Source organism: Pristiophorus japonicus, chromosome 19 (assembly GCF_044704955.1).
Source record: "Pristiophorus japonicus isolate sPriJap1 chromosome 19, sPriJap1.hap1, whole genome shotgun sequence".
NCBI lineage: Eukaryota > Metazoa > Chordata > Chondrichthyes > Pristiophoridae > Pristiophorus > Pristiophorus japonicus.
In genome coordinates this window covers 75,469,030-75,484,988 of record NC_091995.1, presented here as the reverse complement: position 1 = coordinate 75,484,988, position 15,959 = coordinate 75,469,030, and the positions used below count along the sequence as shown (strand labels likewise).

Here is a 15,959-nt window from a genome sequence, read left to right as displayed (position 1 = left end):
TCCGACAGTGAAGATTCAAATACTCCACAATACATATACAGGCACCCACAAAACACAACAGAGGAGCATATTTCAAGGCAGGAACATATCTAAGGAGTTCAGGTCACGACTCCAGTACCCTGACTCACTACGTCACTGAGTCTCACTTTTTTGCGTCCATTCACTAAATCGCCCACTTCATTTACCCCTCAGCTATTTGTGTCCATTTGCTGGTCTAGCCCTTTGTTTAGCTGCGCCTCACTTTGTGGAAATCAAGACACGGCGCACATTGTCCTATCCTAACCCCGGCCCGGTACTGGCTTAAAAAACTATTCGGGCTGGATTTTCCGGTCCTTTGCATTCCGGGTTTCGCGCCAGAGCGGTGCGAAAGGCGACGTTCAGGTCTCCAGCACCCTGCCGCGATCCTCGTGTCGGGTTCTGCGGTGGTGTGGAGCAGCGCTGCCGGGAAGAGCTGCGCTGGGTGTGCAACGCCCCTGGTTGCGACACCGGTGCGAGTTTGAGCTCATAAGAACATCAGAAATAGGAGCAGGAGTCGGCCATTCGGCCCCTCGAGCCTGCTCCGCCATTCAATACGATCATGGCTGATCCGATCATAGACTCAGCTCCACTTCCCCGCCCGCTCCCCACAATCCCTTTATTCCCTCATCGCTCATAAAACTGTCTATCTTTGTCTTAAATATATTCAATGACCCAGCCTCCACAGCTCTCTGGGGCAGCGAATTCCACAGATTTACAACCCTCTGAGAGAAGAAATTCCTCCTCATCTCAGTTTTAAATGGGCGGCCCCTTATTCTAAGATTATGTCCCCTAGTTCTAGTCTCCCCCATCAGTGGAAACATCCTCTCTGCATCCACCTTGTCAAGCCCCCTCATAATCTGATACGTTTCGATAAGATCGTCTCTCATTCTTCTGAATTCCAATGAGTAGAGGCCCAACCTCCTCAACCTTTGCTCATAAGTCAACCCCCTCATCCCCGGAATCAACCTAGTGAACCTAGCTCCCGCCCGCCTGGAACTGCGTCCGCAATGACCGCTTGGGAAATCAGAGTGGTCCAACCATGCCGGCGGCGGTGAAGGAGGTAAAATACGACAAAAGTGCGAGTGTTTTTTGTTTGAATTTTTTGTGCGATTTGTGCTGCAGTGGCATGGGTAATGTTGTTGTGGGGTTTTTTAAGGTTCCCCCCCGCCCCAGGCCTCTCTCAGAGCGCTCCCGGCCTGGCTCTTTAGCTTGGGAGGTTCCCATCCTTGTGCCTCGAGAGGTGTACAACGCCTCCATTAGCGCTGCGCCCCCTGATGCAGGGACCAGATGCCCAAACTTACCTTCTAAAGCGCAAACTATTCCCGGCCGCAAACTTTCCTGCTATCGCCCTGAAAACAGAAAAGACTAAAATCCAACCCTTCATCTCTAACATCTTCCAGCTCGGATGAAAGGCCATCGACCTGAAACGTTAACTCCGTTTCGCTCTCCACAGATGCTCAGTGTTTGCCAGCATTTTCTGTTTTTATGTCCTATTCTATCCCATGCCTACTCATCGGTATACCTGCTCTGTGTGCACCTGGCTGCTGCGGCTCATAAAAATATCCACAAAGAAACTTTGCTGCTTACCTTTGCGTAAAGATAGGACTCGTCAACCGGAGCCGTGGAGGAAACTATCGTGCTGACGAATGCCTGAAAATAAATGGCCAGCCTTGAATCAGCTCTTTGGGAATCTGGGAACTTTACAAACTACAGACTGAAAACAGCCGCAGTGACGGAACAACCTCAGCCCCAGGGCCACAGTGTGCAATGTATTTACTCGGAGAGGCATTGGGGGAAGCACACGCAGCTTTCAGACTCATCGGGGTAGGAACTGCTACGCATTGCGCCCATTTTCTCTGGAGCAAAGCACATCCATTTAGCAGCGGGATGGCATTCGCTCGATCCGCACAGGCCCATTGGACCCTTTGCTAAATTTGTGGGCCGCATTTTTTTCAGGCGTTCCCGACAGTCGCCTAAAACGGACATTAGGCCCCTTGCATCCGTTAACGAGAGGCGTGACGCCTGTTTTAGGATCCCACCGCCCGAAATTGGGCTGCCCTGCAACGTTCAGGACAACCAGTTCTACATTCGGCCGAACTGATTCTTAAATGGACCGACCGCCAAAAATGTACGTTTCTTAAATAATTCTTATGCCGTTGCTGCTGCACTGCAGTCCCGAAGGCTGCTGTCGGCCCCCCCATTCAGCCCTCTCCCCCTCACCGAAGGAGATTTTTTTGATGTTCATTCACGGGATGTGGGCATCGCTGGCATTTATTGCCCATCCCTAATTGCCCTTGAGAAGGTGGTGGTGAATCGCCTGAATGGCTCGCTAGGCCATTTTAGAGGGCAGGTAACAGTCAACCACATTGCTGTGGATCTGGAGTCACATATAGGCTAGATCAGGTAAGGGCGACAGATTTATTTGCCGAAACAACGACGTGTATTTATATACCGCCTTTAATGTAGTAAAACGTCCCAAGGCGCTTCACAGCAGTGTTATAAGACAAAACAAATAAATTTGACACCGAGCCACATAAGAAGAAATTACGGCAGATGACCAAAAGCTTGGCCAAAGATGTAGGTTTTAAGGAGAGTCGTAAAGGAGGAAAGAGGTAGAGAGGGGGAGAGATTTAGGGAGGGAATTCCAGAGCTTAGGGCCTAGGCAACAGAAGGCACGGCCGCCAATGGTTGAGCGATTATAATCAGGGATGTTCAAGAGGGCAGAATTAGAGGAGCGCAGACATCTTGGGGGATTGTGGAGCTGGAGGAGATTACAGAGATAGGGAGGGGCGAGGCCATGGAGGGATTTGTAAACAAGGATGAGAATTTTGAAATCGAGGCATTACTCAACTGGGAGCCAATGTAGGTCAGCGAGCACAGGGGTGATGGGTGAGCGGGACTTGTTGCGGGTTAGGACCCAGGCAGCCGAGTTTCTCCTCCAGCCCCACAATCTCCCGAGATGTCTGCGCTCCTCTAATTCTGCCCTCTTGAACATCCCTGATTATAATCGCTCAACCATTGGCGGCCGTGCCTTCTGTTGCCTAGGCCCTAAGCTCTGGAATTCAAGGACATCAGTGAACCGGATGGGTTTTTACGACAATCCGGCAGTTTCATTGAAACATAGAAAATGGGTGCAGGAGTAGGCCATTCGGCCCTTCGAGCCTGCACCACCTTTCAATGAGTTCATGGCTGAACATGCAACTTCAGTACCCCCTTCCTGCTTTCTCACCATACCCCTTGATCCCCCTAGTAGTAAGGAATACATCTAACTCCTTTTTGAATATATTTAGTGAATTGGCCTCAACAACTTTCTGTGGTAGAGAATTCCACAGGTTCACCACTCTCTGGGTGAAGAAGTTTCTCCTCATCTCGGTCCTAAATGGCATACCCCTTATCCTTAGACTGTGACCCCTGGTTCTGGACTTCCCCAACATTGGGAACATTCTTCCTGCATCTAACCCGTCTAAACCCGTCAGAATTTTAAACGTTTCTATGAGGTCCCCTCTCATTCTTCTGAACTCCAGTGAATACAAGCCCAGTTGATCCAGTCTTTCTAGATAGGTCAGTCCCGCCATCCAGGGAATCAGTCTGGTGAATCTTCGCTGCACTCCCTCAATAGCAAGAATGTCCTTCCTCAAGTTAGGAGACCAAAACTGTACACAATACTCCAGGTGTGGCCTCACCAAGGCCCTGTACAACTGTAGCAACACCTCCCTGTCCCTGTATTCAAATCCCCTCACTATGAAGGCCAACATGCCATTTGCTTTCTTAACCGCCTGCTGTACCTGCATGCCAACCTTCAATGACTGATGTACCATGACACCCAGGTCTCGTTGCACCTCCCCTTTTCCTAATCTGTCACCATTCAGATAATAGTCTGTCTCTCTGTTTTTACCACCAAAGTGGATAACCTCACATTTATCCACATTATACTTCATCTGTCATGCATTTGCCCACTCACCTAACCTATCCAAGTCACTCTGCAGCCTCATAGCATCCTCTTCGCAGCTCACACTGCCACCCAACTTAGTGTCATCCGCAAATTTGGAGATACTACATTTAATCCCCTCATCTAAATCATTAATGTACAATGTAAACAGCTGGGGCCCCAGCACAGAACCTTGCGGTACCCCACTAGTCAGTGCCTGCCATTCTGAAAAGTACCCATTTACTCCTACTCTTTGCTTCCTGTCTGCCAACCAGTTCTCAATCCACGTCAGCACACTACCCCCAATCCCATGTGCTTTAACTTTGCACATTAATCTCTTGGTCACCATGACTGATACTAGCTTTTTATTCCAGATTTCTTGAATTGAATTTAAATTCCCCAGCTGCCATGGTGGGATTGGAACTCATGTCTCCGGATCCTTAGTCCAGGCCTCTGGAATACTTGTCCGGTAACATAACCTCGATTGATGTCCTCTTCGCTGACGAGCTGCTGTGGCACACCCAGCAGGCATCAGCGGCTCACAAGTCTAATTTAGATGAGGTCTGCGGCCCAGTTTCAATCAGGCCCCGGGCCTACCTGTTCTGGTGCTGGGATCGTTCCCTGTGCACAGTTCGTGCCGCTGATTTCTACCCCATTGAGTCTCTTGTCGCGGAGCATCCTCACCTGGACTTACAATTCTGCCTGGAGCGATACGTGGAACTCGCTATTCGTTGGTGGGGTGGCCTATTATATTCGGGAGCCTACTATCGGCAAGGGCAGACATCGGCGACGAGGTTCAACACCGCCTCCAGTGCACCACCAAACAGTAGTAGTTAGGTTGGGAACAGCATCAAACGAGAAATTAGGGAGGCGTGCAATAAACGTACAGCAGTTATCATGGGCGACTTTAATCTACATATAGATTGGGCTAACCAAACTGGTAGCAATACGGTGGAGGAGGATTTCCTGGAGTGTATTAGGGATGGCTTTCGAGACCAATATGTCGAGGAACCAACTAAAGGGCTGGCCATCCTAAACTGGGTGATGTGTAATAAGAAAGGACTAATTAACAATCTTGTTGTGTGAGGCCCCTTGGGGAAGAGTGACCATAATATGGTAGGATTCTTTATTAAGACGGAGAGTGACACAGTTAATTCAGAGACTAGGATCCTGAACTTAAGGAAAGGTATGAGACGTGAATTGGCTAGAATAGACTGGCAAATGATACTTAAAGGGTTGACAGTGGATAGGCAATGGCAAACATTTAAAGATCACATGGATGAACTTCAACAATTGTACATCCCTGTCTGGAGTAAAAATATTACGGGGAAGGTGGCTCAACCGTGGGTAACAAGGGAAATTAAGGATAGTGTTAAATCCAAGGAAGAGGCATATAAATTGGCCAGAAAAAGCAGCAAACCTGAGGACTGGGAGAAACTTAAAATTCAGCAGAGGAGGACAAAGGGTTTAATTAGGAAGGGGAAAATAGAGTATGAGAGGAAGCTTGCTGGAAACATAAAAACTGACTGCAAAAGCTTCTATAGATATGTGAAGAGAAAAAGATTAGTGAAGACAAACGTAGGTCCCTTGCAGTCAGATTCAGGTGAATTTATAATGAGGAACAAAGAAATGCCAGTTGAACAAATACTTTGGTTCTGTCTTCACGAAGGAAGATACAAATAACCTTCCGGAAATACTAGGGGACCGAGGGTCTAGAGAGAAGGAGGAACTGAAGGAAATCCTTATTAGGCGGGAAATTGCGTTAGGGAAATTGATGGGATTGAAGGCCAATAAATCCCCGGGGCCTGAAAGTCTGCATCCCAGAGTACTTAAGGAAGTGGCCCTAGAAATAGTGGATGCATTGGTGATCATTTTCCAACAGTCTATCGACTCTGGATCAATTCCTATGGACTGGAGAGTAGCTAATGTAACACCACTTTTTAAAAAAGGAGGGAGAGAGAAAATAGGTAATTATAGACCGGTTAGCTTGACATCAGTAGTGGAGAAAATGTTGGAATCAATTATTAAAGATGAAATAGCAGCGCATTTGAAAAGCAGTGACAGGATCGGTCCGAGTCAGCATGGATTTATGAAAGGGAAATCATGCTTGACAAATCTTCTAGAATTTTTTGAGGAAGTAACTAGTAGAATGGACAAGGGAGAACCAGTGGATGTGGTGTATTTGGACTTTCAAAAGGATTTTGACAAGGTCCCACACAAGAGATTGGTGTGCAAAATTAAAGCACGTTGGGCCCAAGTTTCCACAAGAAAAAAAACGGGCGCCCTTCCGAGCTGGGCGCTCGTTTTTCGCGCCTAAAAAAATCCTCGGTATTCTGCACCTACTTACAGGTCCTCTGGCCCTCAGCGCAGCCAGCACGAGCTGTGGGGGGGCGGAGCCAGGTCCCTGTGCTGAAAACAATGCCGGGACCTCTGCACATGCACGCTACAGTGGGCACGCAAGTGCAGTAGCTCCAGGCGCCGAACTGTGTGGGAGGGGCCCGAAGCACGCAGCCCCTAGCCCTGGCTGAATGGCCTCACTGGGGCTGCGTGAATAAGGTTCCTCCCACGGCCAGCTCCTGCTCCCCCCCCCACGACCAGACCCGACATTCGCTCCCCCCCACCCCCCGCCGACCAGACCCGACCCGACATCCGCTCCCCCCCCCGCCCCAACCCGAGACCCGCTACCCCCCCCGCCCCGACACCCGCCCCCCCCCCCGACCCGACCCGACACCCGCTTCCCCCCCCCGCCCCGACCCGAGACCCGCTTCCCCCCCCCGCCCCGACACCCGCCCCCCCCCCCGACCCGACCCGACACCCGCTTCCCCCCCCCGCCCCGAGACCCGCTTCCCCCCCCCGCCCCGACACCCGCCCCCCCCCCCGACCCGACCCGACACCCGCTTCCCCCCCCCGCCCCGACCCGAGACCCGCTTCCCCCCCCCCGACTGCCCCGACCCACCCCCCCCCTCTCTCTCTCTCTCTCTCTCTCCCCCCCCCCCGCTCTCTGTCTCTTCCCCCCCCCCCGCTCCCTCCTTCCGTCCCTCCCTCACTCTCTCTCTCTCTCTCCTCTCCTCTCTCTCTCCCCCTCCCTCCCTCTCCCTCCCTCTCTCTTTCTCTCTCTCTCTCCCTCCCTCCCTCCCCTCTCTCTCTCTCCCTTCCCTCCCCTCCCCTCTCTCTCTCTCTCTCTCTCTCTCTCTCCCTCCCTCCCTTCCTCCCCTCTCTCTCTCTCTCTCTCTCTCTCCCTCCTCCCCCCCTCTCTCTCTCTCTCTCTCTCTCTCTCCCTCCTCCCCCCCTCTCTCTCTCTCTCTCTCTCTCCCTCCCTCCCTCCCTCCCTTCCTCCCCTCTCTCTCTCTCTCTCTCTCCCTCCTCCCCCTCTCTCTCTCTCTCTCTCTCTCTCTCCCTCCCGCTCAGCGGCACGAACGGCTGCAGAATTCTCCCTGGCTGAAGCACTTTCACACAGGTAGGAAGATGGTTTATTTAATCTTTTCTTGGCTTATAAATGTTTATTCAGGTTGAATTTATTTGTATAATATTTGTATAAGTATAAATAAGGATTTATTGTCGAATTTAATGAGTTCCCTTCCCCCCCCTCCTCCCCCCACCTCGTTCTGGACGCCTAATTTGTAACCTGCGCCTGATTTTTTAATGTGTTGAACAGGTTTTTTCAGTTCTACAAAAATCTTCACTGGCTCTATTCTACTTTAGTTTGGAGTACATTTTCACTGTGGAAACTTTCAAATCAGGCGTCAGTGGCTGGACACGCCCCCTTTTGAAGAAAAAATTCTGTTCTAAACTAGAACTGTTCTACCTGACTAGAACTGCAGAAAAAAAAATGTGGAGAATTGCGATTTCTAAAATAGTCCGTTCTCCACCAGTTGCTCCTAAAAATCAGGCGCGAATCATGTGGAAACTTGGGCCCGTTGTATTGGGGGTAATGTACTGACATGGATAGAGAACTGGTTGGCACAGGAAGCAGAGAGTCGGGATAAACGGGTTCTTTTCAGAATGGCAGGCAGTGATTAGTGGGGTGCCGCAGGGCTCAATGCTGGGACCCCAGCTATTTACAATATACATCAATGATTTAGATGAAGGAATTGAGTGTAATATCTCCAAGTTTGCAGATGACACTAAGCTGGGTGGCGGTGTGAGCTGTGAGGAGGACGCTAAAAGGCTTCAGGGTGATTTGGACAGGTTAGGTGAGTGGGCAAATGCATAGCAGATGCAGTATAATGTGGATAAATGTGAGGTTATCCACTTTGGTGGCAAAAACACGAAGGCAGAATATTATCTGAATGGCGGCAGATTAGGAAAAGGAGAGGTGCAACGAGACCTGGGTGTCATGGTACATCAGTCATTGAAAGTTGGCATGCAGATACAGCAGGCGGTGAAGAAGGCAAATGGCATGTTGGCCTTCATAGCTAGGTGATTTGAGTATAGAAGCAGGGAGGTCTTACTGCAGTTGTACAAGGCCTTGGTGAGACCTCACCTGGAATAGTGTGTTCAGTTTTGGTCTCCTAATCTGAGGAAGGACGTTCTTGCTATTGAGGGAGTGTAGCAAAGGTTCACCAGACTGATTCCCGGGATGGCAGGACTGACATATGAGGAGAAACTGGATCGACTGGGCCTATATTCACTTGAGTTTAGAAGGATGAAAGGGGATCTCATAGAAACATATAAAATTCTGACGGGACTGGACAGGTTAGATGCAGGAAGAATATTCCCTCTTTTGGGGAAGTCCAGAACCAGGGGACGCAGTCTAAGGATAAGGGGTAAGCCATTTAGGACTGAGATGAGGAGAAACTTCTTCACCCAGAGAGTTGTTAACCTGTGGAATTCTCTACCGCAGAGAATTGTTGATGCCAGTTGGATATAGTCAAGAGGGACTTAGATATGGCCCTTACGGCTAAAGGGATCAAGGGGTATGGAGAGAAAGCAAGAAAGGGGTACTGAAGTGAGCGATCAGCCATGATCTTATTGAATGGTGGTGCAGGCTCGAAGGGCCAAATGGCCTACTCCTGCACCTATTTTCTATGTTTTCATGTTTCGAACACCTGAGGAAGAGAGTGTTTGAAGATCAGGCCCTCAAATCTGGCACCAAGCTTATGGTCTACAGGGCTGTAGTGATACCCTCCTGTATGACTCAGAGACATGGACCATGTACAGTAGACACCTCAAATCGCTGAAGAAATACCACCAACAATACCGCCGTAAGATCCTGCAAATCCCCTGGGAGGACAGACACACCAATGTCAGTGTTCTCGTTCAGGCCAACATCCCCAGCATCGAAGCACTGACCACACTCGACCAGCTCCGCTGGGCGGGCCACATTGCTCGCATGCCTGACACAAGACTCCCAAAGCAAGCGCTCTACTCAGAACTCCTACACGGCAAGCGAGCCCCAGGTGGACAGCGAAAACATTTCAAAGACACCCTCGAAGCCTCCCTGATAAAGTGCAACATCCCCACTGACACCTGGGAGTCCTGGCCACAGACCGCCCTAAGTGGAGGAAGTGCATCCGCGAGGGCGCTGAGCACCTCGAGTCTCGTCGCCAAGAGCGTGCAGAAACCAAGCGCAGGCAGCAGAAGGAGCGTGCGGCAAACCAGACTCCCCACCCACCCTTTCCTCCAACCACTGTCTGTCCCACCTGTGACAGAGACTGTAATTCCCGTAGTGGACTGTTCAGTCACCTGAGAACTCACTTTTAGAGTGGAAGCAAGTCTTCCTCGATTTCGAGGGACTGCCGATGATGATGGGGTAGTCTGCTGAGACTCAAAGCAAACTTGGATCTCCCAGTCTGCAGTGCACCAGGCACGCTGGCTATTGCTGTAACTTAACAAGTGTACGTTATTATGCGAGTGAGCTTTTTACAGTGGCGTGGCCGATATACTGGGCTTCGCAGTCGGGCAGTTGTCTGAGCAAAAGGAGTACCTTTTACAGCAATCGGCAGGCTTGCTAATGATGTTCATAGAGCACCTCTGTGATTAGTTCACTATTGTGAAACTGATCCACAGAGACCAGGACAATCCAAGTCTCAATTGTCAGACTCTGGCGAGTTAATGGCGATGATGGTAGGGCCGTTACAATTAAAGCAAGAAAGAGTTGCATTTATATGGCATCCTTCATGACCTCAGGACGTCCCAAAGCGCTTTACAGCCAGTGCCGTGCTTTTGAAGTGCAGTCACTGTAGTAATGTAGAAAACGCAGCAGTCAATCAGCACACAGCAAGCTCCCTCAAACAGCAATGTGATAATAACCAGATAATCTGCTTTAGTGACGTTGATTGAGGGATAAATATTGGCCAGGGCACTGGGGAGAACTACCCCTGCTCTTCTTCAAAATAGTGCCAGGGGATCTTTTACTTCCTCTGGGGCCTCGGTTTAACATCTCATCCGAAAGACGGCACCTCCGACAGTGCAGCGCTCCCTCAGCATTGCACTGGGAGTGTCAGTCTAGATTCTAGTGCTCAAGTTCCTGGAGTGGGACTTGAACCCACAACCTTCTGACTCCGAGGTGAGAATGCTTCCAACTGAGCCACGGCTGACAAGCAATTCAGTGGCTCTGTATTAGGACAGGGAAAATCAGTTAGGGTTGCTGCTCCAGATTGCTGGAAAGGGCTCTTTTGGAGGTGGCAGCTGATGACAGGGTCGGGGTGCTCGCTGCCCACACTTATTACCTATCGTCACACAGTAATAATATCCGCTTGGGTGAGGTAATGGGGGAAGCTGCCAGGACCCGAAGGTCTGTGCTGGAGACTGGTTCCTTCACAAGAGAAAGCTTTATTCCACAGGATTTACAGCTCAGGAACAGGCCATTCGGCCCAACTGGTCCATGGTGGCGTTTATGCTCCACATGAGTCTCCTCCCCACTCTCCCTCATCTCACCCCATCAACATTCTATCCCGTCCTTTTCTCCCTCATGTGTTAATCTAGCTTCCCATTAAAAGCAATTCGCCTTAATTATCTCTTGTGGTAGCGAGTTCCATATTGTCACCGCTCTACATTACTACACTACAAAACGTACTTCATTCAAAAGCGTTTTGTGGCCGTGAAAGGCGCTACGTAAATATAAGTCCTTTTTTTCTTTCTTTCTCCGGGTGAAGAAGTTTCTTCTGAATTCTCTGCTGGATTTATCAGTGACTAACTTGTATTTATGGCCCCTGGTTCAGGTCTCACCCGCAAGTGGAAACGAGGAAAACTGGAAAAAATAGAATGAGATTCATCCGCCCTGCAACAAAAATACCATCACTGTGGTCCCTGTTCCTCAGTGCACTCTGGGATGACCTACCTCTGAGGTGATCTTCGCAGCCATCTTCATAAGTCCGATTTCCGAGTCTGACTTGAGGAGTCGCAGATGTTGGACAAGGGTCCGAACCGGCTGGACTGCCCTCTCGCTCTGGGCCTTGATGTCTACAAGCGGCTGCATGTACTCCGAGTGTAACCCTGGGTGGACCACTGCCTCGCTGTCGTACCACACCGTGCACCCTTCATCTGTGTCAGAAAGGGAAAGGGGAGACAGGGGCAATTCTTTGGTCAGTGCAGTACAACAACAACTTGCATCTACATAGCGCCTTTAATGAAGCAAAAACATCCCGAGGCTGTGGAAGTACTGGCCATAAGGTCAGCGGTAAGCGGAGCCAATTTCCCCCAACATAAAGACCGAGTATGCACTGTCAATTTCAGCAGGAAAGACCCTGATCACCTCAGACTTACTGGCACTAACTCGACTAGTTAGGCATGAAAAGGAGGGTACAAAGATAGACAGGTTCGGACAGTCCATAGCGAGGACCTAGGAGTAACACTCGGCAGAAGTAGGCACCAGGGAAGAGACCCTTGACGGAACAGAGTTAGGACGGACTGATCATCCAGGGACCTATTGGGTATCTATAAAGTATAAGTGGTGAGTCTAGTACTTCTTCTGTATCGTACCGCCATTGTCTAGTGTGTCATTTGGTATTTAACTCAACAACCGCTGCAGGCAGCTACTAGTCACACGACTAGCGAAATTGCCGTTTGAGCAACAGTGGCGACCCAGATGGGACGATTCTGAGTTAAACCTATAGGAAAGACATAGGAGAAATGGCAGGAAAAGGTGGAATCTCCCAGTCGTGGGAATAGCAGTTTAACCAGTTCAGGGGATGGCTTGAAACAATGAGCTCACCCAGATTTCCCGGAGGAGACTCATTCTTCGACAAAACTAAAAAGGAAAAGAAAAGGAGAGAGTCTAAATGTGTCTTACTGGCAGCATGTTATGCAGAATTACTTCAGCAGAGAGACCTCAACAAAACGTCACAAAACCAATGAGAGCACGAAAAATCAGGACGTCAGACAGATGTAGGAAAATTGACAAAGTTAAGGAATTGAGGCTGAAATTGGCGGAGCAAGCCAATCAAATTGAGACTCTCCAAAACGATAAAAAAACTCCATACATAGAAACATAGAAAATAGGTGCAGGAGCAGGCCATTCGGCCCTTCGAGCCTGCACCACCATTCAATAAGATCATGGCTGATCATGCAACTTCAGTACCCCACTCCTGCTTTCTCTCCATACCCACTGGTCCCTTTAGCCATAAGGGCCACATCTAACTCCCTTTTGAATATATCTAACGAACTGGACTCAACAACTTTCTGTGGTAGAGAATTCCACAGGTTCACAATTCTCTGGGTGAAAAAAGTTTCTCCTCATCTCGGTCCTAAATGGCTTACCCCTTATCCTTAGACTGTGACCCCTGGTTCTGGACTTCCCCAACATTGGGAACATTCTTCCTGCATCCAACCTGTCCAATCCCGTCAGAATTTTGTATGTTTCTATGAGGTCCCCTCTAATTCTTCTAAATTCCAGTGAATATAAGCCTAGTCAATCCAGTCTTTCTTCATATGTCAGTCCTGCCATCCCGGGAATCAGTCTGGTGAACCTTCGCTGCACTCCCTCAATAGCAAGAACGTCCTTCCTCAGATTAGGAGACCAAAACTGCACACAATACTCAAGGTGAGGCCTCACCAAGGCCCTGTACAACTGCAGCAAGACCTCCCTGCTCCTATACTCAAATCCCCTCGCTATGAAGGCCAACATGCCATTTGCTTTCTTTACTGCCTGCTGTACCTGCATGCCTACTTTCAATGACTGATGTACCATGACACCCAGGTCTCATTGCACCTCCCCTTTTACTAATCTGTCACCATTCAGATAATAATCTGCCTCCTGTTTTTGCCACCAAAGTGGATAATCTCACACTTATCCACATTATACTGCATCTGCCATGCATTTGCCCATTCACCTAACCTGTCCAAGTCACCCTGCAGTCTCTTAGCATCCTCCTCGCAGCTCACACTGCCACCCAGCTTAGTGTCGTCTGCAAACTTGAAGATATTACATTCAATTCCTTCGTCTAAATCATTAATATATATTGTAAATAGCTGGGGCCTCAGCACTGAACCTTGCGGTACCCCACTAGTCACTACCTACCATTCTGAAAAGGACCCATTTATTCCTACTCTTTGCTTCCTGTCTGCCAACCAGTTCTTTATCCACATCAATACATCACCCCCCAATACTGTGCGCCTTAATTTTGCACACTAATCTCTTGTGTGAGACCTTGTCAAAAGCCTTTTAAAAAGTCCAAATACACCATATCCATTGGTTCTGCCTTATCCGTTCTACTAGTTACATCCTCAAAAAAACTCTGGAAGATTTGTCAAGCATGATTTCCCTTTCATAAATCCATGCTGACTTGGACCGATCCTGTTTCTGCTTTCCAAATGCGCTGCTATTACATCTTTAATAATTGATTCCAGCATTTGCCCCACTACCGATGTCAGGCTAACCGGTCTATAATTCCGTGTTTTCTCTCTCCCTCCTTTTTTAAAAAGTGGTGTTACATTAGCTACCCTCCAATCCATAGGAACTGATCCAGAGTCCATGGAATGTTGGAAAATGACCACCAATGCATCTACTATTTCTATGGCCACTTCCTTAAGTACTCTGGGATGCAGACTATCAGACCCTGGGGATTTATCGGCCTTCAATCCCATCAATTTCCCTAACACCATTTCCTGACTAATATGGATTTCCCTCAGTTCCTCCTTCTCGCTAGACCCTCAGTCCCCTTGTATTTTCGGGAGGTTATTCGTGTCTTCCTTAGCGAAGACAGAACCAAAGTATTTGTTCAATCTTCTGGCCTCTAGTATGACTATCGCAAATAATAGCAAGCAAAATCGGAAAATAAAGGTCGTGAATTAGCAGCCGGCCTTAGATTTCTTCAAGCGGCTCACATAACCGATAGGGAAAACCATACTCAGTACAATAAAACTATCAAAGAATTAGAAAGCCAACTGATCATACAAAAGGGTGTTATGCATGGTTTTGGGGAAAACGGCCCCCAAGTGCTCCGACAAAATAGGGAGAACCAGGGAGGGACATGTAAATGTGACCCCTGCGGCGGTGATTGTAGCTCAGGTACAGACCGCTGGGAGTATCGTCCACCCCCACAGACACCTGGCCATGACCCACCACCATACCCAGGACCCCCGAGGAGCGATCCTATCCCCATGCACCCTGTAACTACTACCCGTACTCCTGGAGCAGATGCCAATGCACCCTCCACATACGTAACCCCCTTCTCCATAATCCAGTTGAAGGATTTAGCTAAGGAAGTGACCCTGTTCGACGGGAAGAACTACCACGTATGAAGTGCAGCTGTAGACCAGACCGCATTAACGGGTGGTTTAGACGAAGTGGAGACGGTTAAATTTATACCCCGAAGGGTGGGGCCCATTATTTTCGGAGCTCTCCCCGGAGAACAACAGCAAGGCACAGGCACTCGAATTGACATGTGGGTAGCCGTGGAGGCAGCCGCTGGAGTAGATAGTAAAAACCCAGTAGATAAAATGGCCCAATTTAAACAGGGAGACCAGGAACACCCTGTCGCCTACGCTGGAAGATTGTATTTAAAACCGTCTTTGGGGCAGGTTTAGAAAGAACAACCTGGACAGACGCCCTAAGTTCACAGTGGCGGAAAACCTTATGTTCCCAAGCCAATGCTCATGGTAAAGCATCGGTAAAGCATTTTGAAGCCTCTGATGAGACCCACACAGAAGCATGGATCATTAGGTGCATGACTAGTGCATGGAGAGAGTACCCGGAAAACCCCAAACCCACAGTCCAAAAGAGATGAGTGCATGCATATCAGACAGCCCCCGGACATGGGTACGGGTGGAGGGAAGCTGGACTAAACACCTCTGATGTTTCAGTGTGAATGGTAAAGTTAAAAGCATGTGGATGGGTTTTACTGCTACTATGCATGAGAGAACGATTGTAATGTGTAAGCTATTGGTATGAGTGGTATCATGCATTAGCATGCGTGTTTGTCGCAATCCCAAGAGTGTTACAACTGTGGGAATTTGGGAGAGGCCGCAAGTAGTTCAGAGGAAGCCACCAAAGAAGAAGGTAATGATTGAGAAGATGACCAGGTACCCGCCCCAGGGACACCTGACAAAGCCCGTGCCCCCCCCACGATGAGACGGCACCAAGTCCGACAGACGGTTTGTCACGGAGTTTCGAAGCTATGAGTCTCACACCTTGAGTCACCGCCACCCCCCCCCCCCCTCCCCCGGGCCAGGAGAAGGAAGCGGGGACGACGGTTCCCAGAGAGAGAAAGGAACACAGTCGTGTGGACTAGAAACCCTCCAATACCTTTGCCTGGCTCTTCCCCGGGCTCAAGGAGGTTGAGAAGACCTACTCCGAAGGAGAGCAACGATACTGTGTTTTATTATCCTACAGGGTGGAATCAGAACATTTGTGTGTTTTGTGTGTTTGTTTTGTGTATTACTGTAATTTGATGACAATGTACAGTATGAGTTGATACCTGCTGCACTTAACATAAGTAATATTCAGTTGCCCAACTGGTGCCCGGATAATTTAAGGAAATTGTATCAGGACCTGACTTCACTACTGTTGAGCCAAGAAATAGGACCTAATAAGACGGAAAGTAAGAGTAGGCAGAAAAGACGCATTGCAAAT

At 49.1% G+C, this 15,959-nt stretch overlaps 1 protein-coding gene across 5 annotated transcripts in view; it reads right to left on the bottom strand.

Annotated features, from left to right (window-relative positions):
- The window catches only part of xpnpep3 (X-prolyl aminopeptidase 3, mitochondrial), a 65,123-nt gene that overhangs the window by 27,391 nt on the left and 21,773 nt on the right, over positions 1–15,959 (bottom strand). For 4 of the 5 annotated variants that reach the window (XM_070861635.1, XM_070861638.1, XM_070861639.1 and 1 more), the window contains exons 4-5: positions 11,229–11,431; positions 1,606–1,668 (exon numbers count right to left, since the gene is read on the bottom strand). In XM_070861635.1, the coding sequence (XP_070717736.1) occupies positions 1,606–1,668; positions 11,229–11,431 (266 nt within the window). The remainder of the gene's footprint in view (positions 1–1,605; positions 1,669–11,228; positions 11,432–15,959) is intronic. The other variant, XM_070861636.1, reaches the window with a different exon arrangement.